The sequence below is a fragment of the Suricata suricatta genome, chromosome X (assembly GCF_006229205.1).
Source record: "Suricata suricatta isolate VVHF042 chromosome X, meerkat_22Aug2017_6uvM2_HiC, whole genome shotgun sequence".
NCBI lineage: Eukaryota > Metazoa > Chordata > Mammalia > Carnivora > Herpestidae > Suricata > Suricata suricatta.
In genome coordinates this window covers 14,425,089-14,452,312 of record NC_043717.1, presented here as the reverse complement: position 1 = coordinate 14,452,312, position 27,224 = coordinate 14,425,089, and the positions used below count along the sequence as shown (strand labels likewise).

Here is a 27,224-nt window from a genome sequence, read left to right as displayed (position 1 = left end):
GTTTACTCTTGTTGGCTCTTGCGAGTATTGCTACTGTGAACCTTAACGTGCAAGTTTTTGTGTGGACCTGTGTTTTCGTTTCTCTTGGAGCTAAGTTACTGGGTCTTAGGTAACTATGTTTAACCTTTGGGGAGCTGCCAGACTGTTTGCCCACTTGACTTTGTCATCAGCAGCTTCTGGTTTCTCCACATCTTGCTATACTTGTTTTGTCTGTCCTGTTGATTATAGCCACCCTAGTGGGCGTTAGGTAGAATCTGGTTGTGGTTTTGATTTGCATTTCCCTAATGACTGGTGACAGCATCTTTTCTTGAGCTTACTGACCACTTATATATCTTCTTTGGAGAACTTTCTGCTCAAATCCTTCACCCAATTAAAAGAATGTTTTAAACTTTTTATTGTGGGGCAACGTTCAGAGCTACAACGAAGTTTCGGAAGGGGTACCTGGCTGGCTTAGTTGGTAGAGTATTGGGCTCTTAATGTCAGGGTCGTGAGTTCAAGCCCTACATTGGGTGCAGAACCTACTTAAAAAATTTTTTTAATAAATTTTAAAAAAGAAAGTTTCAGAAAAACAGTACAGAGAATTTCCACGTATGTTTCACCCAGAATTCTCGAGTGTTACCCCTTTACCACATTTGTTTTACCATCTCTCCAAATGCACAGGATTGTTTTTGTTCTGACGTGCTGAGGAGTAACTCGTAGACATAATGCTTTAGCATCTCTCGCTACGTGAGTGCATATTTCCTAAAAACAACATTCACTTGTATAATCACAGCACAGTTATCTAATCAGGAAATTAAGATGGATAAGGTTCTGTAACCTACACACCTTATTCAGATATTACTTAGTGTCCAACTAATGTCTCACAGCAAAACAAATGATTTTTTTCTCGGCTCCATGAGATCCAATGCAGAATCATGTTACATTTAATAGTCATATCTGTGTAGTCCCTGTCGCTCTTCATCAGTGCTTCCTTGTCTTTCTTAATGCTTTTGAAAAGTCCAGGCAACATATCTTGGGCAGCCTTTCATTGGGGTTGCTTTGTTGTTTCCTCACAATTACATAAGCTTCGTGCATTTTGGGGAGGAACATCACAGAAATATCTTGATCTCGTTACTGGTGACAATAACTTGGCTTACCTGGTGAAAAGTGGTGTTTGCCAGGCTTTTCCCAACTGCCCATTTTTAATTTAGTTATTTGTACTTTTGTTATGGTTTTAAGGATTCTTTATATGTTCTGGATACAAGCCCTTTATCAGATATGTGATATGCAAATAACTTCCCTGCCCCCATCCTGTGGGTGGTTTTCTTCACTGTTGATGATGGTCTCTGCAGTGCAAAAGTTCTTAATTTTGATGCAGTTTAATTTGTTTATTTTATTTTGTCATTTGTGTGTTTGGTATCACTTAAGGTTTTGCCTAACCCACGGTTTTTAATGGTGCTTGTTTTCTTCTAAGAGTTTTAGTGCTTATATTTAGGTCTGTGGTCGATTTTGAGCTCATTTTTGTACATGGTGTGAGGTAGTGTCCAGCTTCATGCTTTTGCATGTGGATGTGTGGTTGATCCAGCACATTTGTTGAAAAGACTATTCTTTGACCCACTGCACGATCTTGGCACGCTCAGAAAATCAATTGACCAGGGTCACCTCAATGGCTCAGTCAGTTAAGCATCGGATTCTTGATTTCAGCTGAGGTCATGATCTCACAGTTCATGAGGTCGAGCCCCACATCGGGCTCTGTGCTGACAGCATGGAGCCTGCTTGGAATTCTCTCTCCTCCTCTCTCTGCTTCTCCCCTGCTTGTGCGTGTGCTTGCTCACTTGCTCTCAAAACAGATAAAAGGTTTTTTTTAAAAGATAAGCAATTGACCATACTGTAAAAGTTGATTTCTGGACTTGCACTTCTATCCCACTGATCTGTGTATCTGTTCCTAGGCCAGCACCACACTTTCTTTCTTGCTGTAGCTTTGTAGTAAGTTAGAAATCAGGAAATGTGAGTCGCCCCAACTTTGTTCTTGTTTTTAGTAATTGCTTTGGGTATTGTGGGTGCCTGCATTTCCATGTGCATTATAGAATCAGTTTGTTAATTTCTGCCAAAAAGGCATCTGTGATTTCGACAGGGACTGCAATGGATACGTATACCCATTTGGAAAGTATTGCCATTCTAATCACATCACAGTAAGCGTTCTGTTCCATGAGCACGCTCTGCTGTATCTTTGCATTTGTTTAGGTCTTTCATTTCCTTGGACAGTTTTTTGTAGTTTCAGTGTACAAGTTTCATACTTCTTTAGTTAAACATACACCTAAGTATTTTAGTTTTTTTGATGCTATTGTAAATGGAGTTTTCTTAATTTTTTTTGGAGTGTCCATTGCTAGTATATGGAAACATACTTGCTGAACTCATTTAGTAGTTGTAATATTTTTATTTTTAAGATTTTATTTAAAAATTTTTTAATGTGTGTTTATTCTGAAGGAGAGAGAGACAGTGCGAGCAGAGGAGGGGGAAGGAGGGAGGGAGACAGAGAATCCCATGCAGGCTCCGGCTCTGAGCTCTCAGCACAGAGCCCAACATGAGGCTCACACTTACAAACTGCAAAGTCATGACCTGAGCTGAAGTCAGACGCTTAACCAAAGTGCCCCTGAGATTTTATTTTTTTAATTATCTCAACACCCAGTGTAGGGTTCACACAATGCCGAGATCAAGAGTCACATGCTCTACCAACTGAGCCAGCCAGGCACTCCACTTCTCATAGCTTTTATTGTATTTCTTAAGATTCTCTGTATACAAGATCATGTCTGCTGCAGATAGAGATAAACTTCTTCCTTCCCACCCTGGATGCCTTAATTTCTTTTTCTCACCTAATTGTCCGGCCACTGCGCTGTTGAGTAGAAGTGGCAAGAGCAGCTGTCCTGGCTTGTGCCTGATATTAGGGGGCAAGCATCCATCCAGCCTTCTACTGGCAAGCATCATGTCCTTGGCAGGTTTTTCTTTTTTCTTTTTTTTTTTTAACTTTATTTATTTATTTTGAGAGAGCATGTGTGAGAGAATGAGGGGAGAGACAGAGAGAGAGAGAGAGAATCCCAAGAAGGCTCCGTGCTGTCAGCACAGAATCTGACGCGAGGCTCGAACCCACAAGCCATAGGACCATGACATGAGCTGAAATCCAGAGTCAGACACTTAACCGACTGAGCCACCCAGGCGCTCCACATTTAAATCATTTTCAAACTGAGATGTATGCTTCTTGGAAGTGGAGCGTGTGAAGTGCACTTAGGTATGTCAGCACCCCCAGAAGGTGCTTCGTGCCCCTTTCCAGTCATTAACTCCCCCTCCAGTGGTGACTGTTTTGATTTCTGTCACCAGTGGTTAGTGTGCCTGTTCTTGACCTTCAAATAAATAGAACCATGAAGTAGTCTAACTCACTTAGATCTTTTAAAATAAAATCCATTAGATTTAGCCATGATTTATGTATCATTTCATCCTTTTTATTGCTGTATAGTAGTGCTTTGTATGAATATACAGCGATCTATTCTAGTGGTGAACATTTAGATTGCTTCTAGTTTGGCGCTATTATGAATAAAATTACTGTGACCTTTCCTGTATGTGTCTTTTGGTGAACATACACCCTGGTTTCTGTTGAGTATATACCTAGAAGCTGGAATTACTGGGATACCTGGTGGGTGTATATTCAGCTTTGGTTGATGCTTTCCACAATGTCTGCATCGCTTCTCACTGATTTCTACCAGCAGCCTCTGGGAATTGTGTGTGCTCCACATTCTTACTAACAAATGCTCATGTCTTTTATATTCTGTTATTCTGGTGAGTTCATATCACATGTCTTCTAAGAAGTCTCATGATTGCTTTTCCCAGCTTTCAGAGACTAGAAGAAGCAAAAGTGGGATGGGTTAGCTGCAGAACATGGCATTTTAACATTCCGTGGAAATTATCTTGACGTGTACGATATCTTATGAGAAAATAATGAATAAAAATTTTGTGAGTCAAATCACCTGTGTGTAAATCAACAACTACGCAAATCTTGCAAGTGGCTGCTGTGGCCCAGGAGCGTATGTGAGAAAGGCCTATGGGTAATAGTTGATACTAAGCTTAATCTGTGTGAAGAGAATAATGAGGCCATCTTCCACACTTCCTCCTCACCCCTCTCCTTAAGACCTTATTTTTTACAAAGAGCTGGGGTGTCTACAGCTGGAGGGGTGATGACCCCAGTAGCCTTAGCACTGATTAGATCACCTCTGGAACACTTGTCTTAGGGCCAGAATAGAAGGGAAATGCAGGCACATCTTTGAAGAATTACCCGTTAGTGGAGTGACTTCAAAACAAATCCTGGAGGAAACATTGAGGAAACAAGGAGGAAAGGTTTACAGGGATTTAATAAAATTATGTACATTTCTTTTTTAAAAAAAAAATTTTAACGTTTATTTTGTAAGAAAGGAAGAGAGACAGACTGTGCACAGGGGAGGGGCAGAGAGAGAGACAGGGAGACACAATCCAAAGCAGACTCTAGGCTCTGAGCTGTCAGCACAGAGCCCGACATGGGGCTCAAATCCATGAGATCATGAGATCATGACCTAAGCCAAAGTCGGACGATTAACAGACTGAGCCACCCAGGCGCCCCCCTGCACATTTCTAATGGGCTGTTACATAGAAAGGGGATTAATTCTAAGCAGTCTGGATGAGACCCACATAAAAGGCATCTGAGCCCAATATAAGTAAAACTTTTCTCATTGGGTTGTCCCCAGAATAGGTGAACTTGTGAGGTAATGAGTTCTCTGTCCCTGGAACCGTTCAGGTCTTAGTTGGCCAACCAGTTGGTGGGGCTGCTGTATAGAGGGGACTCAAGTATCATGTGAGTATTTGAACTAGATTAGAAAACCACTGAAGTACTATGTCAAACGAAGGAGTAGATTGATCATTCCATGGACTTGTATAAACTTGCTTTATGTAATCACAGTTTAATGTAATAAGGCTAAGTTAAAGGTAGGGAGCATGAGTGATAATAATTAGCATCTTTGTGACGTTTGCTCTTCTAGGTTTTGCTCTTTGGTCAAAGAGATGATAAGCAACACGATGGGTAGTACAGTGGAGCTGGAGGGGGAAAGCGATGGGGACACCTTAGAGGTGAGTCACAGAAGATCTAGAACATGGAAAAAATACTGTGTCTTTGATGCTGCAAGAAAACATCCCATTTTTTGTGTGAAAATCCTTCCTGTGTAAAAAATACTCTTTAATGAATGAGCCAGCCATCACTATCTGTGACTTTCTGAGACTAAGTCAAATGTATGTGTGGAAGAACCTCATCACCATGGGATCTTCTCAGCCGGAAGAATTAAGAAAAATTTAGCACTGACTAAAGTAAACCTTTTTGTGCGTGCAACATAGGGATACATTTTTCTGTGCTAATTAATAATGTTTGTGAGACTCCAAGAGAAATAGTTGGCCAGCTCATTGTACCGTTCATCTATGGGTGGACGTTAGGTTGCTTTCATATCTTGGCTGCTATAAATACTGCAGTAAACATAGACGTGCATAGATTTCTTTGAATTGGTGTTGTCGTTTTCTTTGGGTACATACCCAGCATTGGAATTGCTGGATCCTGTGGTAGTTCTAATTTTACTTTTTTTTAAGTGTATTTATTTATTTTGAGAGAGAGAGAAAGAGCGAGAGCAAGCACACAAGTAGGGGAGGGGCAGAGAGGAGCTAGAATCCCAAGCAGGCTCCATGCTGTAAGTGCAGAGCCTGATGCGGGGCTTGAACTCACGAACCGTGAGATCATGACCTGAGCCAAAATCAAGAGTCAGATGCTTGACTGACTGAGCCACCCAGGTGCCCATGTTTTTTGAGGAACCTCCATGCTGTTTTCCACAGTATCTGCACCAGTTTGCATTCCCAGCAGTGCACTAGGGTTCCTTTTTTCCACATCCTCGACAACACTTATTTCTTACCTTTTTGATGATTGCCAGTCTGACAGGTGTGAGAACCCAAAATTCTTTTGGACAACACAGCTCTCGTCCATGGCCACTACTGTGTTACACTTTTGTTTAAATATTGCACAGTTATTCACGTTGGCCACTAAATCAGGTCCTTCCATTGATTATAATTCAATGATATTTTACTATCAAGTTAATTTGAAATTTATTATTTGAGGTTTCTTTCAGAAAATATCAAAAGGATTCATTTTAATCATTGACTCAGGTACTTGAATTCTTAGTTTAGAATCAAAGTTGGTTGTGGAAATGGACTGAGTGATGCACTTTGGAGGTAACAGCTATGGGGGCCGAAAACAGTGTGAGAGAAGGCTTCTGTGGAGCAGGCTGATGTCTGGTAAAATCAGACCTGCTGGGAGCCTGTTAGTGATCTTACCTGTTGTGAGCATCTTTCAGAGTTACGTGGGGAGGAGCCCACACGCGTCCTGTGCCCTTCTGTAAGCATGCACAGCGCATCGCAGGAAATAACAGGAGCAAGTATGGCTCAGCCTAGAGATACATTTGTTTTAATCATCGAAAAGAACCAACTAGAATGCAGCTGTACAATAGCTTTTGGTCACGAGATTGGGGGCACAAATGGTAATGGCGATTATAGGTGGAATGTGTGTGGTAAGTTTGATAGTAGGTCTGTTCTTCTAGAAGGCGGAAGGTCCTGCCTATGTGCTTTGTATTAAGACAATTTTGGTTTGATTGACCGTCAGCTCTTCTATGGGCTATAGAAAGGGATTGGTTACCGGAGAAGCCATTAAGGGCTCGTGCAGCAAAAGTACCTGTTTGGGGTACTTGGCGTGCTTAGAAGACTTTTTAAATTGCAGCATTAAAGTGGGGCCGAATCTTTGAACACTGAGCCCAAGAAGTTACCTATGAGTTTTTAACTTCTTGGATTCCATTTCATGAAATCATGTTGTGAATATATGAGTGAGAATTTTACTCTTTTAAAGCCATTACTTCGTGAAAGTTACATAACCTAAGGAACATGACCTGCCCAGGACTTTGATAACATTATTTATAAATGAAAAATTGTGGGACGATGTTTAGGTTTTTATGGGGCTCCAACAGAAATTGTGTGTTTTTTGGTCCTCTTGCTTTGCCTTCTTCAGTATGAGTATGACCACAATGCCAACGGCGACAGGGTCGTGCTGGGGAAAGGCTCGTATGGGACCGTGTATGCTGGAAGAGACCTGAGCAACCATGTGCGAATAGCCATCAAGGAAATCCCAGAGCGAGACAGCAGGCAAGTTGGGACAGGCCATCCTTGTGGTCATTTGCCACCTGCACACCCAGACCCTGGGGCCACCACTGCTGGCACAGGGGACTGAAGAACAAGGTCATGTCATCAAAAGAATTTAACGTTCTCTTGCAGTAATGGTGATTTGCTTTTGTTCTTTGCGTCTTATAAATAGATGGAGAAAATGGAATAACTTTACTTGGAGGCATGTGGAATGCCAAGAGTCCTATCATAAAGGAAAACTGGTTTTATTTCCACTTGTCACCTAGGTCTGAAATTTTACATTTTTACATAGACAGACTTTGGCACATTTAAAAAAAATGTGGCTCTGCTTTACTTCACCTTGTCATAATTGTAGATGGCTGTTATTGATTCAGATGCATCATTATGGAAAATTAAATGCGGCAAGAAGAATATTAGCTTTTTGCAATACAGGCTCTTTTTAATACCCTGCCCTTGAATCTCACCCTCAAAGATTCGGGGCTATTTTTTTTAAACCACCACAACTACTATTGTATTTCTTCAATGTTGTTTAGAGTGTCATTAAATATTTATGCCTTTTTAAATTCACACTCCCCTCCAATTCTAAAGAATGTCGCAGCATTAACTGTTGAGTGTTTTTGTGGAGAAACTTCATACACAGTAATGGCTGCCATGTGGTCACATGACATCTGCATGTTGCTTTGCGTGCTGGACACCGAGGGACACGTACAAACACCCCTCCATCCTGGTGATCACAGGATCATCAGGGAAGGGTCATAAGTGCCTTCTAGCAGCTCTAAGACCCTTCATCGTTCATTTGTCCATTTATTCACACATACACTCATCGGTCCTTTCTTTTCTCACAGGATTGCGTGTTCTCATATTTGAGTTAAAAGGCCAGTCCTGAAATGAACTCCTCTAGCTTCTTCTAAGGCCAAGGAAGATTAAATGACTTCCCCAGCATGTGAGGAGGCTAGGATCTCATGTTTTGAATTCCTTGTCCAGTGCTCTGTCTCTTAGGGTCATGCTGGATAAGGTACCACCATTGTGTCACAGGGAAATGGCCCGCACATACCACCTCCTTTGACTGCTCACAGCATTAAGCTTTTCACTGCCGATAGTTTTTCCTGGAATTTTAGAGCTAGAAAGAATTTTAGACACTGGTTTTGTCCCGTTCCCTAAATTTATAGCAGAACTTATGGTGTCGACCCTTGCCTGGGGGTAAGAGCAGCAAGTGCCATCACAGAGGCGCACGCACAATGTTTGTAGAATACAAGAGGAATCGATTACTTTTCCTGGGTGAGTTGTGGTCTTTGAAGGATGAGTAGGAACTCCTCTGGCAGGAGAGAGGAAGCCCAGAGCATTCTATGCTGAGGGAGGAACAGAGCTGTCAAAGCACAGAGTGACTTGAATGTAGGATGGGGGTGGAGGGCTCTCGCGATGAGGCAAAAATTTTAAAAGATATAGTCGTAGTCTGACTTGGGTTTGAATTCCTCATGTGCCATGTTAATATGGTTTTTATGTGGATTTCGTGACGAGACGTGATATGATGAGGTATGCATTTTAGGGAGAGAAAATATGGTAACCAGAGGTGAATAGACTAAAGAAGCCAGACGCTGGGTTAGGAGGTCTGCTTGGTAGCCGTTGCTCTGGTGTAAAGTGAATCTGTGGAATGAGACTGGAGGGCAACTGAGGAGAGAACCTTCTGGAATGCCACCACTCTTCATGAGAGACAGGGGAAGAGGACCTGCTCAGAGAGGCAATGGTTCGTTGGAGAGTGTGGACCCTAGCAATAGCATTCATTCATTGCGTGCCTACCATATACCATCACCGGGCACTCCGTTGGCTACCTGGGGATCTGGACACCACGGTGGCCCTGTGCGGCCAATAGTATTATAGGAAGCTGGGTATGCTCATGGGAGCCAGGGGAGAGAACATTTGCAGGAAGAAGGCACAGCCAGCAGCACCACCTGCACTGCAGTGCCACGTGGCCCCGAGGAGCTGGCAGGTGATGCGGGCTTTGTTTTTCTTACCAGGGACTTGCAGCTGCTGCAGGACGAGATAGCCCTGCATAAGTACCTCAAGCACCGCAATATCGTTCAGTACCTGGGTTCTGTCTTCGAGGACGGCTACATTAAGATATTTATGGAGCGAGTGCCTGGGGGTGAGTCATCACTAGGATTCTGGTGTTGGGCTCTGAAAATCATTGATGGAAACAGTATGAACATCATTATCCATCTTGCCACTTAAAAAGCGGTGGACGTGTCATTTAGATGTGGGAGAACATTCATTTCTCAGAGGAGTTGGATACACACTTTCCAGTGTCACATAAATAGTCTAGTGCTGGTTTAATTCAATCATCAAATATTCATTGAGGATCTACTGAGGGCCAGGCGCTGGGCTGAGCGCCGGAGACAGATGAAGTAAAGCACAGTCTCCAGCCTTGAAGCTTGCACAGTGTGGGAATTTAAAGATGGTTGGGAGATGAGGGACAGAGATCTTAAAAATGACACTGCAAAATAACATGTTTCCTATGAAATCAGACATCAGTGCTTTATCCATAGAATCCCCCAAAGGCAGGCAGGATCGTGCCGAGGAAGAGTTCCTCTGATCTGGAGCCCAGAGCATCTAGTTTGAATTGGTCCCTCCACCTGCAGGCTGTATGACCTTAGACAAATTCTTCACCTCTGTGCCCCCCTCAGTTTTCTGATTGAATAAGTGAACTGTAAAGTCAGAGTCATAGGGGTGCCTTGGTGGCTCAGTTGGTTAAGTGTCCAATGTCGGCTCAGGTCATGATCTCGTGGTTTGTGAGTGGGAGCCCTGCTTCAGGTTCAGTGCTGAAAATGTGGAGCCTGCTTGGGATTCCCTCTTCTCTTTCTCTTTCTCTTTCTTTCTCTTTCTCTTTCTCTTTCTCTTTCTCTTTCTCTTTCTCTTCTCTTCTTCCCTCCCTCCCTCCCCTTGTCTCTCTTAAAAATAAATAAAACTTAAAAAAATAGACTGCCTTTAAAAAATAAAATTGACCGGCTGGGGGGCGTGCGCCGGCGGTTTTGGTGACTCTAGATAACCTCGGGCCGATCGCACGCCCCCCGTAAAAAAACAAAAAAATAAATAAATAAAAAATAAAATTGAAGTAACAATAATTACCATAATGATTGGAGTAGTAATAATTACTGGAGCAATAATGACCCCAGCTCAGTGGGTTGTTGGATGGATTAAATGAGATAGTGTAAGTAAAGCTTTTATTTTTTAAAAAATTTTTCTAATGTTTTTTATTTTTGAGAGAGAGAGAGAGAGACAGCATGAGCAGGGGAGGGTCAGAGAGAGAGGGAGATATAGAATCCAAAGACAGGCTCCAGGCTCTGAGCTGTCAGCACAGAACCTGACATGGGGCTCGAACCCACAAACCATGAGATCATGACCTGAGCTGAAGCTGGACGCTCAACCAACTGAGCCACCTAGGCGCCCCAATTTTATTATGATTTTTTTTTAAATGCACACTTACTGAGCTCTTGGTTTCTGCCTGGCACCATTTTAAAGCTTTTAAAGCAAGAACTCAGTAAGTGTGCATTTAAATAAATAAATAAATAAATAAATAAATAAATAAATAAATAAAATTGTGGCGCCTGGTGGCTCAGTCAGTTGAGCGTCCAACTCTTGATTTCAGCTTAGGTCATGATCCCATGGGATCAAGCCCCATGTCAGGCTCTCTGCTCTGAATGTGGACCATGCTTAAGATATTCTCTGTCTCTCTCCTTCCCTCCCTCTCCCCCTCTGCCTCCCCCTTTGCCCCTCTCCCCCATTTGCATACTCCTTCTTGCTCTCTAAAATAACTAAAATAAAAAATAATGATAATTCTTACCTGAATACAAACACTAAAACTTCAGTTAGAACCTGTATTCATTCATTTAACCAGTAATTATTAAGAGCCTCCTGTTATATTAAGATCCTAAATGTGTATATGAAGAGCCAGGCAGTGGGCTAGATTTTGAAGGTCACAATAAGGATAAAATAGTTTGTTCTTCCTCGTTGCTCATAGTCTAGCAGAAAATATGTCACTGCTGTTTACATTATTTGATATCCCAAGGGCGAGGTTTAAGGATGTAGCAGAATTCAAGATAGATGTGCACATACCCTTTTACAGATGGAGAAACCGAGGCACGTGGCAAGGTTCCTCCAGCACTGAGCAAGGTGTCAGGCTGAGGCGGGCTGATGCCTGTGCAATAACCTCTGAGCCAGATGCTCAGAATTGTCTTCTTTTGGCCCAAATGTTCAGTGTTCAGTATAATTGAGGCGGGAGCTGGAGGGACGTTAAGGCAGTCCTGGCCCTGAGGGCTTCTACCCGTGGGGGTGGGCAGCCCCGGCCTCCTCTGATCCCCGTCCCTATCTCCTTGAATGGCCCCTCATTCTGGTCCTGTCCACCTGTGATTTCCCGGCAAGGTATACAGTGTGGCTTTGACCCAGGCTGAAGGTCCGGCGGGGGGCGGCCCTCTCATGTCCACGGTGCTTGCTACGCTCCTCTCCTCACCCTGTGCAGGCCAACAGAGCTACACGCATAGGGAGCCCCGCCGAGTTTCAGGGGCCCCGGGGGTTCCCGCTCACCCTCCATCTCCCATCCCTTCTCTGGCTACACTGCTCACACAGCTGGGAAACAGGCCACAAAGGGAGGAAAGACGTGGCACTTAGCCAGGGCGCAGCGGGACTGTCACTGTGCCAGGGCAGCTCAGTCGGTGAAGCGTCCAACTCTTGATTTCCGCTCAGGTCACAATCTCACGGTATGCACATTCAAGCCCCAAGTCAGCTCTGCACTGACAGCGTGGAGCCTGCTTGGGATTCTTCCCCGCACCCCCTCCCCCAAAATGAATAAACATTTTGAAAAACCCCGTCACCTCACTTTGTTTCCCTGACTCTTGCGATTGAATCTGCATCAGCCTGATGTGTTTTGTGCTATGTCCATTTCCAGGAAGCCTTTCTGCTCTTTTGCGATCAACGTGGGGGCCAATGAAGGAGCCCACCATCAGGTTGTACACCAAGCAAATCCTGGAAGGCCTCAAGTATCTCCACGCAAACCAGATTGTGCACCGAGACATCAAGGTACTGGCTCGTCTCAGGTGACGAGGTGTCCTTTGTGCGTCCCAGACCACGTGAGCTGCTGGCTGGCAGGGTCGGCCGCCTGACCAGCTCAGAGATGGGGCTGAATGGAGCGTGACGGCCCTCGCGGTGCCAAGTCTGGTCTCGCTGGATACTTGGGACTGTTTCTTAGGCTACAAATCTATTTCACATCACTTGTTTAAATCTGCCCTTCAGCATCTGATATTTTTTCTTGTCTGAAGGGCGATAATGTCTTGGTGAATATGTACAGTGGTGTGGTGAAAATCTCCGATTTTGGAACCTCCAAGCGCCTTGCAGGACTGAATCTGTATACCGGGACTTTCACAGGTAAGCGGGACAGGGCTCAGTGCGGACCACTGTCCCAGAGGTAGGTTCACTGGGCACTGCAGTGCAGCAGTTGGCAGTTGAGGTGGATGACGTGTTGTCCCCAACTTCAGATGGTTTGAGCTTTGTCACTGTTGCCATAGCTGTCTTCGTCGTCTTCAAAGGTTGGGTAGGTATGGTGCTCTGCTTGAGGTTTCTGAGCCCTCAGCCAAGTAAGTAGCAGCATGTCTTCTAAGTTAAGGTCATTGGCAATTCTGGATCACACTAGCCCTCAGGCCACTCGTTAGGGTGTTTTACTGGTCTTTCCTGAATGTAGCCTGTTACCTTCGTGAGTTCTGGTACCTTGCACTTCGACGTGGGTCTGTTTCCAAGGGAAGCTAATTTTTCTGGGGAATACGGTCTTGGAAGTAGCTTTAAGGAATTGGATTTTCTTCACTCTGTGTCAGGGATGGAATGAGGTAAGTGTTTAGAGGGACTGGATTCCAAGCGTGGCACAAAATTACCAGCGAGCTAGCTTTCTGTTTATAAGACTAGGGAGCTGAATGAGTTCAAAAGCTACCCGTGGCTTTTTTAAATTCCTGCTTAAAAATAATTGATTCCTGGAAAGAAGTACTGATTTTGAATAAGGAAAGGTTTATGGTCCCCGAAGGTATAATAAAAGGGTCACAAAGATCTTGCTTTGGAATTAAGAAACAGGGCTGAGAATATTATGGCTCTGTTCGCTATCCATGGGGCACAGAGCTGTGGAGGAGACAGATTTGGCCTTCGTCTTAGTGAATAATGTCTGAGCTTTGCTTCAACAATAGGGTTTTGCTGGACGCCCACGGTGGAGACACAGTCCCTGTCTAAAGAGAACTTGCATATGTCAGAAATGGCATCTCACTTGTGATAGCAGAGGAGATACACGCCCACCTCACAGAGGGAGAATATTATGCCAAGGGCTCCACCAGAATCTCACAAATAAAGAATGTGTCAAGCTTTCATTTTTTGTTTCTGATAGAAAATATACATGTATCCACACATATCTGTAAGGACGTTTGTATGTATGACTGGCACGTATTTTATTACCCTAATTGAAAATGACTTCTGCCCTCCTCTGTGGAAGCCACCAGTTAGCGTGGCAATATGTAGCAAGGGGGTCTCTGATATGACAAGGAGCTATTTCAAAACAGAAAACTCCTGACAATTTATCTTATAATTAGCATCCCCAAGGAGAAGAGAAATTCACAAAGAAAATGCATGTAGAATTCATTATTGCATATCACATTTTCCCAAGTATTTGACTTTAGGAGGCATGAATTTTGCATTGCAAAATAATGCAGGGGTGTTTGGGGGATAACAAAGAAGGGGTCTCATTTTGGGTAGGAAACGCCCCTGCATATCATTACTCTTTGCAACACCAAGTGCTTCTGTAAAGAGGCCTCAGCTGGTTGGTGCAGAGCCCTGCGTGGATGCCTGAGGATGCGGCAGGGCTTTTCTAGGCAGATGCCCGGAGGCCGTGGGAGCCCGGAAGTGGGGTGAGAGGCTCAGGCGACTTCGGGCCCTGAAGCCTCCCTTCCCATGTACTCAGGGGTTTTTGCTGTAGTATAACTCAGCTAGAACGGGAGGAAGGGTCATTAGGGTCCAACTGACTGAGCTACCCAGGCACCCCCACATCTGGGCTATTGTGAATAACTCTAGTATGAACAGTCACATACAAACCATGGTGTAGACCTAAGTTTTCATTCATCTTAGGAAAAGAACTCTGTTCTGGTCTATGGCTTTGAAGGTCTTTGCTTCAAATTCTGGCTCAACCGCTTACTACCTATGTGACTTTTGGCATGTTACTTAACCTCTCTGTGCCATAGTTTCTTCTTAAGTAAAATGGAGATGTTCGTTGTACCTAGATCAGAGGGGTTTTATGAGGATTAAATGAGTTAATATTGGGGAAGCGCTGGGACCAGGTACCTGACTCACAGCAAGTGCAACTGAAGTATGTGTTAAACAAATAAATTAAGTAAATACTAATTTGCGCTTAGAAGATCCCAGGTTATCAGAGCTGCCAGAAGCCTTTGAGAGAATCAAGTTCCTGTGGGTAACAAACATGTTGAACCTGTCAGTCTCAGAAGGTATAATCATAAAAGCCCCCTCCTCTTTGTCTCCCATCGCCCTATGGGACTTTGCCAGCCTGCCTCAGACAACTGAGAGCAAGTCTTAGGGGCTTCGAGAAGCAGACAGTCTGAATTGTGTAATTCCACACTGGGGCACCTGGGTGGCTCAGTCGGTTAAGTGTCTGACTTCGGCTCAGGTCATGATCTTGCAGTTTGTGAGTTCGAGCCCCACGTGGGGCTCTGTGCTGACAGCTTAGAGCCTGGGGCCTGCTTCGGATTCTGTGTCTCCCTCTGTCTCTGCCCCTCCCCTGCTCATGCTCTGTATGTCTCTCTCAAAAAAATAAACATTAAAAACAAATTTTAGAGGGACCACGTTAATGTACTCGGCAATACTGCGATTAGCTGAGTGGGATAACAGGGATAGCGCCTTGATAGCGCCCCGCCCCTGTCCCTGCCTGCCTAGTGGCAGGTGGCAGGCCAGCTTGAATCTCCTCTTGTCTCACCCGCCCCCACCGCCTTCCCTGCTCCCCAGCCGTGGGAAGGGGAGGAGACGGGCGCAGAAAGTGGTCACTGGACTGGTGCTGTTCTAAGCTGGATTCGTGTACTCTAGGCCTGGCTATGGTTACCGTGAACGCTTTCCTGCCACGGCCCTCATAACTTGCACGTCACGGGTAGGGGCCTGTTTTTTAGCTGACTGCCTCCTCCTGCCCCCCACTTTTACCCCTCACATTGGACACAGCCCTCGGGGTGTTTCTCTGGAGGGGTCCAGGCCATGGGAGATGGCCTCTGAGCAGGATGCCTCTAACACAGACCTGTGTCTGCAGTGGCTCCCACGCCTGGTGTCCTGGGTCCGTGCATCTCCCACCCAGTGTCAGGAGGGCTTGGCAGTGTCCCCGGACCCTGCGGGCCGCTGCTGTAGCTGCTTTTGCTCCCAGGGGACCCAGTCCTGTGTGCAGCATACCAACGAGGGAGACATGCCTGCGGAGCCCTGCGTGGGCCCAACCAGGAGCCCTCGCAGTGGTGTCCCCGCCTCCCAGGCCCATCCATCCTCTGGCAGGGCGTCCAGGGAGGCACAGGAGGCCTCTTGTTTCTCCTTTCTGTGCTTCATTAGTAGGAAATGTGCAAACCTTCGCCTCTAACAGTGCATTCCAGGGCCTTAGAAAGCGCTTGTGCCTGTGCCCTCCTTTCAGGTGTGGCTTTCCGGAGGGAGTGTGGACGTGCCTGAGTCGCCGTTTGGGGCACAGCCCTTCCTCGGCTCCTGTCGTGAGAGGGCAGGCCTCCCGGCAGAGGAGTGTCCAAAGAAGTCCCTTTCAACAGTCCCCCACCTCCAGTCTCTCCTCTCTCAGTCTTTTTAATCCCTGACCTGGGCGGAAGGCCCCCGGGCTAGGGGCCTGGGAGATGTGTGGCCAGTTGTATCAGACCCTTTGAAACACGCGTGTCATCCGTCTCTCACTCCTTGTCTTGGTGTCTGGCTTTTATCTTGGTGCCTGAATCGAAACTTCTAAATTACTGTCCTGTGCCATGCATTTTCTTTGCTGGTAATTTGAAAATCCTGCTTGGGTAGTTCTCCAGGAGCCCCCACAGTTTTATGTCCCCAGCGGTCTGGGTCAATGCCAGTGGGCCTCCTGTCCCCTCTTCCTGAACCCTGTGCCCCTCTCAGTGTAGATCACTGAGAGTCAAGGCTGGCTGATCACATGACCTGTGTGTAGGCACATCTTGGGGAACATGAAGTGTTGAAAGGATAGGACACCCTTAAGAAAGGCAGACTGAAGGCAAGTTCGAGACGACTTCTGTTTTAGTCACATCCCCCCCCCACCCCCCGCACCCTACCACTGACATCTTTACTTGATTTCTAGGCAGAAGCTGGTTCGGGGCAGCTGATAAACCTGCACAACATGCACACTGCTCGGGGACGGTCCCTTAACTATTGGAAATCGTTGTGTGGCTCCGTCTCCATTGCATGCTTACTGTGAGGGGGTGGTTTCTCTGTGAATCTGGTGCCCAGGAAAATGGAGCACGCCACTCTCTCTGATTGCCCGCCACCTTCCAGCTGTACGGGAACACGTCACAGTGTGGCTTTGGAAATCCTTGCGTCAACTCGACGTCTGTTTAGGCAGCATTTGCTTTGGTTGTGTTTCTCCTGGATTCATTGCATACATCAGCACTGCCATGGTGCACAGTTCCAAATGTGGAGACGGAAGACCTGAGTTCCAGCTTGAACACATCCCCTACCTTCTCTGAGGCTTGTTTTCCCCATGTGTAAAATGGGAATAATGGCAGACCTTCCCAGGTTGTGAGAGGCACATAGACAGTGCTACGTGGAGAGGCCTTGTAAGCCGTCCGCATACTAATGGGGAGTCAGGCATTGTGGCCGGTAGCCTCCAAGATGGCCCCCAGTGGCCTCCACCCCCTGGTGTTCACAGCCTGTTGTAACCCCTACCCTTGAATATGGGGTGGGCTTAATGACTGACTTCTTTCTCTTTTTTTTTTTTTTTTAAGTTTTTAAGTTTGAGAGAGTGCACAAGCCTGGGAGGGGCAGAGAAAGAGAGAGGGGGAGAGACAAAATCCCAAGCAGCCTCCATCAGCATGGAGCCCGATTTGGGGCTCTATCTCACGAACCATGAGATCGTGACCTGAGCCAAAATCAAAAGTTGGACAAGTACTTAACCGACCAGCCCACCCAGGCTCCCAGATGAGTGACTCTCTTCTGATGAGCAGATAAAGGCAGAGTGGCAGTGGGTCACCTGGAGGCTAGGTCAGAGATTCCGACCCGTGGAAACTGTGTGACATCCTAACTCCTGTGTTTGAGGTGCTAACATTTGGGCTAATGTATTACATAGCAATAAATAACCAATATGGATGTCCTTGCTAAGTCCTTACCTTTATAAAGGGTGATGTTTACTGTTTTCATATAAAGAAAATTTCCATACTTGGCATAAAGCAGTCTTAAGCCTCCAATTATGAAACAGTTGTACTGAGACGCAGTTATTTGACCAGGGTCGATATACCATGGAGGTTTGGTATAGTGCTATTTGCTACATCACATAACTTTATCAAAGTTGATCCTCTTACTCTTTTAAGAATTAACTTTTAGTAATTGTGTTGGCTGGGATCCAGGCAGGAAAACCAAAATTACCTGTTATTTTTACAGAGAGGATTTAGTCAAAAGAACCATTTACTGGGCCCGAGTTACCAGAAAGCAGCTTCTATTTCTAGGCCTTGCAAGGAGCACAGGAAGGATAGAATGTGAGCCTTTCAGGAGGGTGTGACTGGAGTGGAGCAGGTAACCGGTGGTGGGGCAACAGGAAGCTGGTTCTGGGCGGACAAAATAGCTAGAACCTGGAGCCAGGCACCGCTGCAGGAAGCAGCGGAGGGTCCAAAGTGCAACTCCCTCAGAGATCAGCAGCCGACTTTGGGGAGCAAGATCCGCTCCTTCCTCCTTTCTCGTGGGTGTGCCTGAGCAAGCCGGTTCAGCTCCCAAGCTCCCTCTCTCTCACGCCCCCTAGTGGCAGAGCCTAACAGGACGTGCAGGCAAAGCACATGTGGTTTGTAGAGTCCCAGGCCCAGCATCCTAGAGCAGAGCTAAGAGCGAACACCTGAGTTAATAAAAAGCATAAGTCTTTCCTCAATTAATGGATTGTGGATTCGGTAGAAGGCACATCCTCTGTCAAGGCCCTCTCCATTCATTATTCACAGCAGCACAAGCCTGGGAGGGGAGGTTGTGTCGCTGGAAGTTCCCTCCCTAGGGCCCCGGGATTTCCTAACAGTGCAGCAAGTGCTGTGAGCCTCTGTCTTGCCCAGCCCTGCAGCAGCCGAAGGGAAGCAGGGAAGCAGCACTTGCCCAGCAGCCTCTCAGCTCTGGAAACCAGAAGCATCATTTGTGCCCTACTGATTGGCTGAGCTCATGGACGTATGTTTCACCTTAGTTTGAATTTTCTAAATTTTTTATTTTTTATTTGAGAGACAGAGACAGCACATGCAGGGGAGGGTGAAAGAGGGAGGTACAGAATCCGAAGCAGGCTCCAGGCTCTGAGCTGTCACAGAGCCTGGCGTGGGGCTCGAACCCACAAACCGTGAGATCATGACCTGAGCCGATGTCAGATGGTCAACCGACTGAGCCACCCAGGTGCCCCAGTTTGAATTTTTTTTAATGTTTGTTTAGTTTTTAGAGGGAGAGATAGACACCGTGGGGGGAGGGGAGAGGCAGAAAGAGAGGGAGACCCAGATTCCAAAGCAGGCTCCAGGCACTGAGCTGTCAGCACAGAGCCCGATGCAGGGCTTCAGTTCACAAGCCATGAGATCATGACCTGAGCTGAGGTCAGGGACTTAAACGACTGAGCCACTCGGGTGCCCCTACTTTGAATCTTTAAAAATTAAACAAAAGTAAAATTAATTTCTTCAGTTTCCTGAGCCATGTTGCAATGGCTCCAGTGGTTATATGTGGCTAGTGGCTACCATATCGTACTGCACCAAGGACTTTCATTATTGTAAAACATTTTATGGGTTGGTACCTTTCAAATGCTCATTGGAAGAAAAAATGCCAAAAGACATTGCATCTTCAAGAGGAAGGTGTAGTACATAGCTTCTCCAATTTTTTTAAAACCAACGAGCCCTTTGTTTTCATTGACTAAGACTCTGGAAACCTCTGGTTGCATGGTCTTGAGCTAGGCACTTGAATTTCTCTGGGCATCTGTGTTCTCTGTTCACACCTTGGCAAGTGTCCTCTGCAAATTCGCTGTTGATTAGAAACCACTTTGCCAGCATATAGTGTCTGGTGCTGGTGCTTTCCTCAGCCTTGGTTTCCAGAAGAAACTAAGAACTTATGATTTTACTCCCAGAGCCCTGATTGACCTCCCTGCCCACGTCTCTGCAATGCTTTCTCCTCCCAGCGCTTTGTCTAATCACCGCCTTCCCTGTGACCTACAGCAGCTCGTGACCCACAGGAGAGCGTCCAAAGCCAGAGCCTTCATTATAACCACTTGCCATTTGGGCTGTGCCCTGGCCACTGCCTCCTTGGTTTTTAACTCGTAATTCCCTGCCGTAACCCCCAGACTTTGCCGGTGGTTCTCTGAACTCTCTCTGTACTTCACACCTTCGCTCACGCTCTTCCCCAGCCTGAGAGTCCGCCCATCCCACTGGCCACCCCTTCAGCCTTCGCAGTGGGAGGCTCGGTCCCGTCTGTCGCCTTCTGTGGCTCTGCCTGCGCGTTCATGGCAGGGTTGTTCTTGACCACGCCTGCTCCAGGCCGACTGCACGCCAGCAGGGTGCTGGAGCAACGCGGGACTCCTACAAGGGGCAGCTCTGGGTCGGGGACTCCCCAGTGGCCTGACTGAAGTGGTCTCTGAGCTGTTCTGAGACTCGGCCTGCCCACTTCTTCCTTCCCTGTCCCCTTTCCCAGGTGTCCCATTGGCACTGGTTTGACAGTTTCCCCTGCCCATCCTGCTCCCTCCCCCTTTATCCCACATGTATTTCTCCCCAATAAATCTCTCTTGTGTCTAACCCTGTCTTGGCATTTCCTCCTCAGAGAACCAGGTAAAACTTTTCCTGACTCGAAGCAGGCAGAATCAAGCACTTTCATGCGCGTTCTCAGAGTCCTCTGTCTTAGCACTTACTACATTTTCCCGTGCCCCGCCCCCACCCTCGTCCTAGCATCTGTCTCCTCCACTAGGCAGCCCCCAAGGTCAGGTGCTGTGTCTTCCATTCCGTGCTTCCCTGTGTGTGGTGTGCATGACTGGGCACTGAGTGGATGGGGTCGGGGCCCATTTATCCTTCAAGGAACTGGGCAATCTTCTCTCAATATGACTAGTATCAGAGGTAGATATGTTGCCTGTCTCTGGTCAGAGAAAGGATGCAACCACACACACACCATTTATGCAAGAGAGCAGGCTCCATCGGGCATTAATGAGAGGGTTGAAGTTCACACGCTCGTTTACTAACAGTCCACTTAGATTTTTGTGCAGCGTGGTGCCCACAATCTTTATTTGTTTTCCCACAGGCACTCTGCAGTACATGGCACCTGAGATCATCAATCAGGGTCCGCAAGGGTATGGCGCCCCGGCTGATATCTGGTCCCTGGGCTGCACCGTCATTGAGATGGCCACCGGCAGGCCTCCGTTCGATGAGCTCGGCGAGCCGCAGGCAGCGATGTTCAGAGTAAGACGGTTTGGTGATTGAAGTTGCTGGTGTCAGGAAATAATAAGTACAGACAAAACCTCTTGCTACTCCAGAAATCTCTCCACAAAGGCAGGAGAGAAAGATGAGAATGTGCTGCGTGCACAGGCAGTCACCAAGCACCTCCGCCTTCTCACCCTTGGTCTCCAAGGAAACCATCACTAGTCCTCCAGTGCGTGGACCGGATAGCGCCACTGGTCACAATAGTGCGTCCAAGGGTCATTCGGTAAATGAGATGACCGGGGCGCCTGGGTGGCTCAGTCGGTTAAATGGTAAATGAGATGACCATTTGCATTGGCTGTTTACCCAAAGGAAAAAGAATTGTCTCAAATATTTAAGATAGGAGGTAGTTTGGGAGTAAGACACTGCTGAAGTGTCCCCTCCCCCGGAAACTGGGAGATAGAGATGAATCTTTCTTTTTTTTGTTAATAATTTATTTATTGTTTAATTTACATCCAAGTTAGTTAGCCTACGGTGCAACACTGATTTCAGGAGAGATTTCTTCATGTCCCTTACCCATTTAGCCCATCCCCCTCCCACAACCCCTCCAGCAACCCCTGTTCTCTATATTTATATAGAGTCTCTTACGTTTTGTCCCCCTCCCTGTTTCTATATTATTTTTGCTTCTCTTCCTTTATGTTCATCTGTTTTCTATCTTAAAAGTCCTTATATGAGTGAAGTCATATGACATTTGACTTTCTCTGACTAATTTCACTTAGCATGATACCCTCCAGTTCCAGCCACATAGTTGAAAATGGCAAGATCTCATTCTTTTTGATTGCTGACTAATATCCCACTGTATATACATACTACCTCTTCTTTATCCAGTCATCCGTTGATAGACATTTGGGCTCTTTCCGTACTTAGGCTATTGTCGATAGTGCTGCTGTAAACATTGGGGTGCATGTGCCCCTTCAAAACAGCACACTTGTAACCCTCGGTTAAATACCTAGTAGTGCAATTGCTGCGTCGTAGGCTAGTTCTATTTTTAATTTTCTAAGGAATCTCCATACTGTTTTCCAGAGTGGCTGCACCACTTTGCATTCCCACCAGCAGCACAAAAGAGATCCTTTTTCTCCGCATCCTCGCCAGCATCTGTTGCTGCCTGAGTTGTTAGTGTTAGCTCTTCTGACGGGTGTGAGGTGGTATCTCTTTGTGGGTTTGATTTGTATTTCCCTGATGATGAGTGATGTTGAGCACTTTTTCATGTGTCTGTTGGCCATGTGGATGCCGCCTTTGGAGAAGTGGCTATTCATGTCTTTTGCCCAATCCTTCACTGGATTATTTGGTTTTTTGTGTGTTAAGTTTGATAAATTCTCTATAGATTTTGGATACTAACCCTTTATCTGATACGTTGTTTGCAAATATCTTCTCCCATTCCATCGGTTTTAGTTTTGCTGATTGTTTCCTTTGCTGTGCAGAAGCTTTTCATTTTGATGAGGTCCGGTAGTTCATTTTTGCTTTTGTTTCCCTTGCCTCTGGAGACGTATTGAGTAAGAAGTTGCTGCAACCGAGGTCTAAGAGGTTCTTGCCTGCTTTCTCCTTGAGGGTTTTGATGGCTTCCTGTCTTATATTTAGGTGTTTCATCCATTTTGAGTTTGTTTTTGTGTTATGTTGTAAGAAAGTGGTCCAGGTTCATTATTCTGCATGTCATGTCCAGTTTTCCCAGCACCACTTGCTGAAGAGAGTGTCTTCATTCTACTGGATATTCTTTCCTGCTTTGTCAAAGATTAGGTGGCCATACATTTGTGGGTCCATTTCTGGGTTCTCTATTCTGTTCCATTGATCTGAGTGTTTTTGTGCCAGCACCATACTGTCTTGATGATGACAGCTTTGTAATACAGCTTGAACTCTGGGATTGTGATGCCTCCTGCTTTGGTTTTCTTTTTCAGGATTGCTTTGGTTATTTGGGGTCTTTTCTGGTTCCATATGAATTTTAGGATTGTTTGTTCTAACGTTCTGTGAAGAATGCTGGTGTTGTTTTGATAGGGATTGCATTGAATATGTAGAGTGTTTTGAGTAGTATTGACATTTTAACAATGTTTGTTCTTCCAGTCCAGGAGCACAGAATATTTTTCCATTTTTGTGTGTCGTCTTCAATTTCATTCATAAGCTTTCTATAGTTTTCAGTGTATAGATTTTTCACCTCTTCGGTTATATTAATCCTAGGTATTTTATGGTTTTTTGGTGCAGTTGTAAATGGGGTCAATTCCTTGATGTCTCTTTCTGTTGCTTCATTGTTGGTGTACAGGAATGCAACCAATTTCTGTGCATTGAGGTTATATCCTGCCACTTTGCTGAATGCCTGGAGCAGTTGTAGCAGCTTTCTGGTGAATATGTACTTGCCCTTGCCCCCGTGAGGCTCAAGGCCACATGGGTCCATCTTTGAAGGGCGGGTTTCTGACTGGTTTAGAAGAGGCGGGGCTCTGGGTGGCAGACACTGGTGACTGCGTCATTCTAAAAGCCCTCCCAGAGCTCACGGGAAGGCCACCCCATGCGTCGGGGCCCACGTAAGACCGGCCACCATTGGGGGTGGATTTTACCACTGGGCCTGCTCCCTTGGGAAGGGACGTGCTTCCCACCCCACGGGAAGCCGACGTCAGGACAGCCGAATGTGTCTAAGGCCAGGTCTGTGGCTTCTGGCTCCGAGTACACTTGGCACATTTTTGTTCGCCTGAAGGTTAAGGAGGAAGAGAGTGGATTCACTGCTTCTCGATAGTGAGGTCCCAGTGCCTCACAGCAGCCTGATAGAACTTCCTGCTTCTCTGGTGGCCTGTCGCCCGTCGCCCTGAACCCTTGCCGCCCGTGTGTCTGCCCGACACTCCGGCTTGGCGTCTTCAGGGGAACTCAGAGGCAGGAGGGCGGGTTTGAGCCGGGTGTGGGCTCCTCAGCAGACTGCGCTGCAGGTGCTACCCCAGCCCTACCCCTGCAGAAGGTTCTCAGAGCTTCCCACCCTCCCAGTAGCTGCCAGGCAGCTCCACTGTTGGGACCTCAAGTCCACAAGTGTCTTCTGGCACCCACAATCTCGACAAGCCACCTGAGCGCCTGGGCCAGAGGACAGCGGTAACCCCCTCCCACTACCCCCCACCCCCCGCAGTGTCTGCCGTGGTGGAGCCGCTGCGGCTGTTGAACATTGTATCCGTGGCCTCAGGCTAGTCACTAGCTGGTGCTGACACCAACATTGGGCCCAGAGAGGTGATGATGTGGACGCAGAGGGCACCACGCCAAGGCCAAGGTAAGGGTGGTGTGTCTACAGGCCATTCAGTGCCACAGCCACCCGAAGCTAGAAGAGGCAAGGGCGGGTTCCTCTAGATTTTGGAGGGAGTGTGGCCCTGTCGGCACCTTGATTTTAGACTTGCACCCTCCAGACAGAGAATACATCTGCCTTGTTTTCAGGCACCCGGCTGGGGCGCTCTGTGATGTCAGGCTAGGAGAACTCCCACAGGGACCTTCCGAGCGACTGCAAAGTCCCTTTAGAAGTAATGTGGCCGCAGGGCACCAAGGCGCTGCCTACATTTGCTTTTCGGTTTCTGACCGTCTTGCAGGGGAGGCCACCCCTTTCTTCTTTGGGCTCTTGTCCTGAATTCCTGTCTCTGGCCCCTTAGTGCCCTTCCTCTCTGCCCCCTAGGGGAGAGGTGCCACTGTAAGGTGTCCTGCATTTCAAATCTTGGGGGTATATTTCATCCAGTGTTCAGTGTTCTCAAAATCTAAAACTCGACTTAAAAACTTTTGTTGTGGAAAGAACGGCTAACAGGAGCTCTACACCGTTAGCATGTTTTCAGGTGCTTGCTGCGCTAGTGCAGACTCGGTCCAGTGTTGGACAGCGGAACTCTAGAATGGATTCATGTTGGGTTTTGTTTGTTTTTTGTCTTTATGGGGTTTTTTTCTTAAGTTTTTAGGCTTTATTTTTTTTCCATAATATTTTATTGTCAAATTGTTTTCCATACAGCACCCAGTGCTCTTCCCCTCAAGTGCCCTCCACCATCACCACCACCTGTCTTCCCCCCTCCCCCCTCCCCCCCAACCCTCAGTTCATTCTCAGCTTTCAATAGTCTCTCAAGTTCTGCATCCCTCTCTCTCCCCAACTCTCTCTCCCTCCTCCGTTCCCCCTGGTTCTCCATTAGGTCTTAGGCTTTATTTTTAAAGTATTTTTTTATCTGAGAGAAGGCAATTGGGTGAGAGGGCAGGGGGAGGGAGGGATAACGAGAATGTTAAGCAGGCTCCATGCTCATCACGGAGCCGTTAGCGGGAGGGGGGAGGGAGGGGCCCGCCCCACCCCCGCACCCCCGCGGGATCATGACCTGAGCCACAATCAAGAGTCGGATGCTTAACTGACTGAGCCGCCCAGGAGCCACAAGATTTTTTTATTTAAGTAATCTCTGCACTGAATGTGGGGCTTGAACTTAGAACCCCGAGGCCAGGAGTCATGTGTTCTTCTCTCTGAGCCAGCCCGGTGCCCCAAGAACGGGTGCATCTTGCTTACCTGAAACCTTATGCCCTTCGATTAGGAACTCCATGCACCCCTACCTCCAAACTGTTGAGCCTCCCTGCATTTGGCCTCAGGGCTCCAAAAGAACTAGAAGAGAGGCTCTGAGACTCCTCTGATTTCACTTTCCCAACAACTTACCTGGCAAAGCAAAGTCCCAAGGGGCCAGCCGGGCGCGTCATTGAGGATGCTCTAGCCCACCGGCTCCCCAGAGGGAAGCAGGGTAGGAGCTTTGTATGGAAGGCGTGTCCAGCTGGATGTGCCTCAGGCCTCACAGTCTGCAAGTCACATCTGTCACCTCTCACTTAAATGCAGGTGGGGATGTTTAAGATCCACCCTGAGATCCCGGAAGGCCTTTCAGCTGATGCCAAAGCCTTCATTTTATCCTGTTTTGAGCCTGACCCCCACAAACGTGCCACTGCTGCCCAGCTGCTCAAAGAGGGTTTCTTAAGGCAGGTGAAAAAGTGCAAGAAGAACCGAATTGCTTTCAAGCCTTTCAAGCCAGCAGGTGAGGTCTGGCTGCCTGGACAGCGGGGTGCCGCCTGGGCACGGTAGTTGCCTGGGTCCTCCGTCACGGCGAATGCCCGCTCTCCAGAGCACTGCGCCACCTGCCCGCACGGAGCCTGTCACTGTGAAGACTGGCAGGAATTGCTGCAGCGGGCAGGGGGGTTGTCACACCCAGCCAATGAATGTCCCTGGATTTCGTGATGGACAGAGGGAGCCCCACAGTTGGGAGCGGCACACCCACCTTCTTAAAGTCTTTCCTTTGAGATTGTGCCGAGAATCGGGTTTGGGGTCTTCTGTTCATGCAGAGCCTGGCCTTTCCCCCTGTGCTGCTCCTGACCTTGATTAAGGGGCACAGCAGCTGTCCTACCCCACTGAGGCTAGGTGGCCCCTTCTAGGGCAGTGAGCCCTACCTGGCAATGACATAAAAGTGGCCTCTGGAAAGGAAGCCGTTGGTTTTATCTTTCCTGGTGTGGGTGGAGTGGAAGCCAGGACAGAGATGCCCAGCATCTTGCTCGGATGAGACTGGCTGTGTTGGTGTTTGCTGCAGGCTGCTTAGAGACACAGAGTTGGGCCTCAGACCTGCTGAAATGGAACCTACATTTTGGGGACCCCTGGGTGATTGACTATACTGCCCTGTTAGAGCAGCACAGACCTAGCAGGCCCCTGCATAGGTCACCTGGCCTGAGTGGTTAAGGCTTAGCCTCCCCCCTCCGTGTCTGTCCCCACACAGAGGGTACCCGGGGCACCATGCTGGCCCTGGGCACCTCTGGAGAATCCATGGGCGGCGGCGACGGCGGCAGCAGCGACCACAGCTCGGTCTTCCCGGACTATGATGCGCAGGTGGATGTGTTCTTCGAGAAGGCCCAGGCACCCAAGCATCGGCTCCACCACCGGCTTAGGTATGGCCCACCCCCCCTTCCCTAGACTGTGGGCCTGTGAGGGGTACTCGCTTTCACCAGGAGCCAAATCCCTCCCAGGTCAAAGCTAGATGGCTGCCAAGGGTATTAGCTTTCTGTACAGTTAGTAGGGCAGCCAACAGTGCAGGTGAAGAAGGCAGCAGGCAGTGTGTTCACTGTGGTCACTTCCCCACCTTCCTGTTCCCTTTCCCTCCTCACTTCCCCTTCTCTCTCATCCCTTCTGCTCTTCCTCCCATCGTCCCCTTTTTCTTTCCCTTTCCCCCCTTCTCCCTCCCTCTCCCAAAACTGGTGCTCTGAGGGTTAGAAAAAAACACTGCATCTCTCTCCAATCTGCCTGCCTCCTGCAGAACCCTTATTAAGGGCGGGGACTGCAGAGGAGTCACCTCTTAGCTCCTCCCCCCCCATGTGGCATCCCAG

General features: G+C 47.4%; 1 protein-coding gene across 1 annotated transcript in view; it reads left to right on the top strand.

The window, feature by feature from the left end:
- Positions 1-27,224, top strand: part of MAP3K15 (mitogen-activated protein kinase kinase kinase 15) — a gene marked incomplete at its 5' end in the record, with an annotated part of 123,320 nt that overhangs the window by 88,707 nt on the left and 7,389 nt on the right. Inside the window, 8 exons of the mRNA XM_029929621.1 lie at positions 5,040-5,127; positions 7,094-7,227; positions 9,240-9,367; positions 12,164-12,294; positions 12,534-12,639; positions 20,722-20,879; positions 25,699-25,891; positions 26,621-26,789. Of these exons, the coding sequence (XP_029785481.1) occupies positions 5,040-5,127; positions 7,094-7,227; positions 9,240-9,367; positions 12,164-12,294; positions 12,534-12,639; positions 20,722-20,879; positions 25,699-25,891; positions 26,621-26,789 (1,107 nt within the window). The remainder of the gene's footprint in view (positions 1-5,039; positions 5,128-7,093; positions 7,228-9,239; positions 9,368-12,163; positions 12,295-12,533; positions 12,640-20,721; positions 20,880-25,698; positions 25,892-26,620; positions 26,790-27,224) is intronic.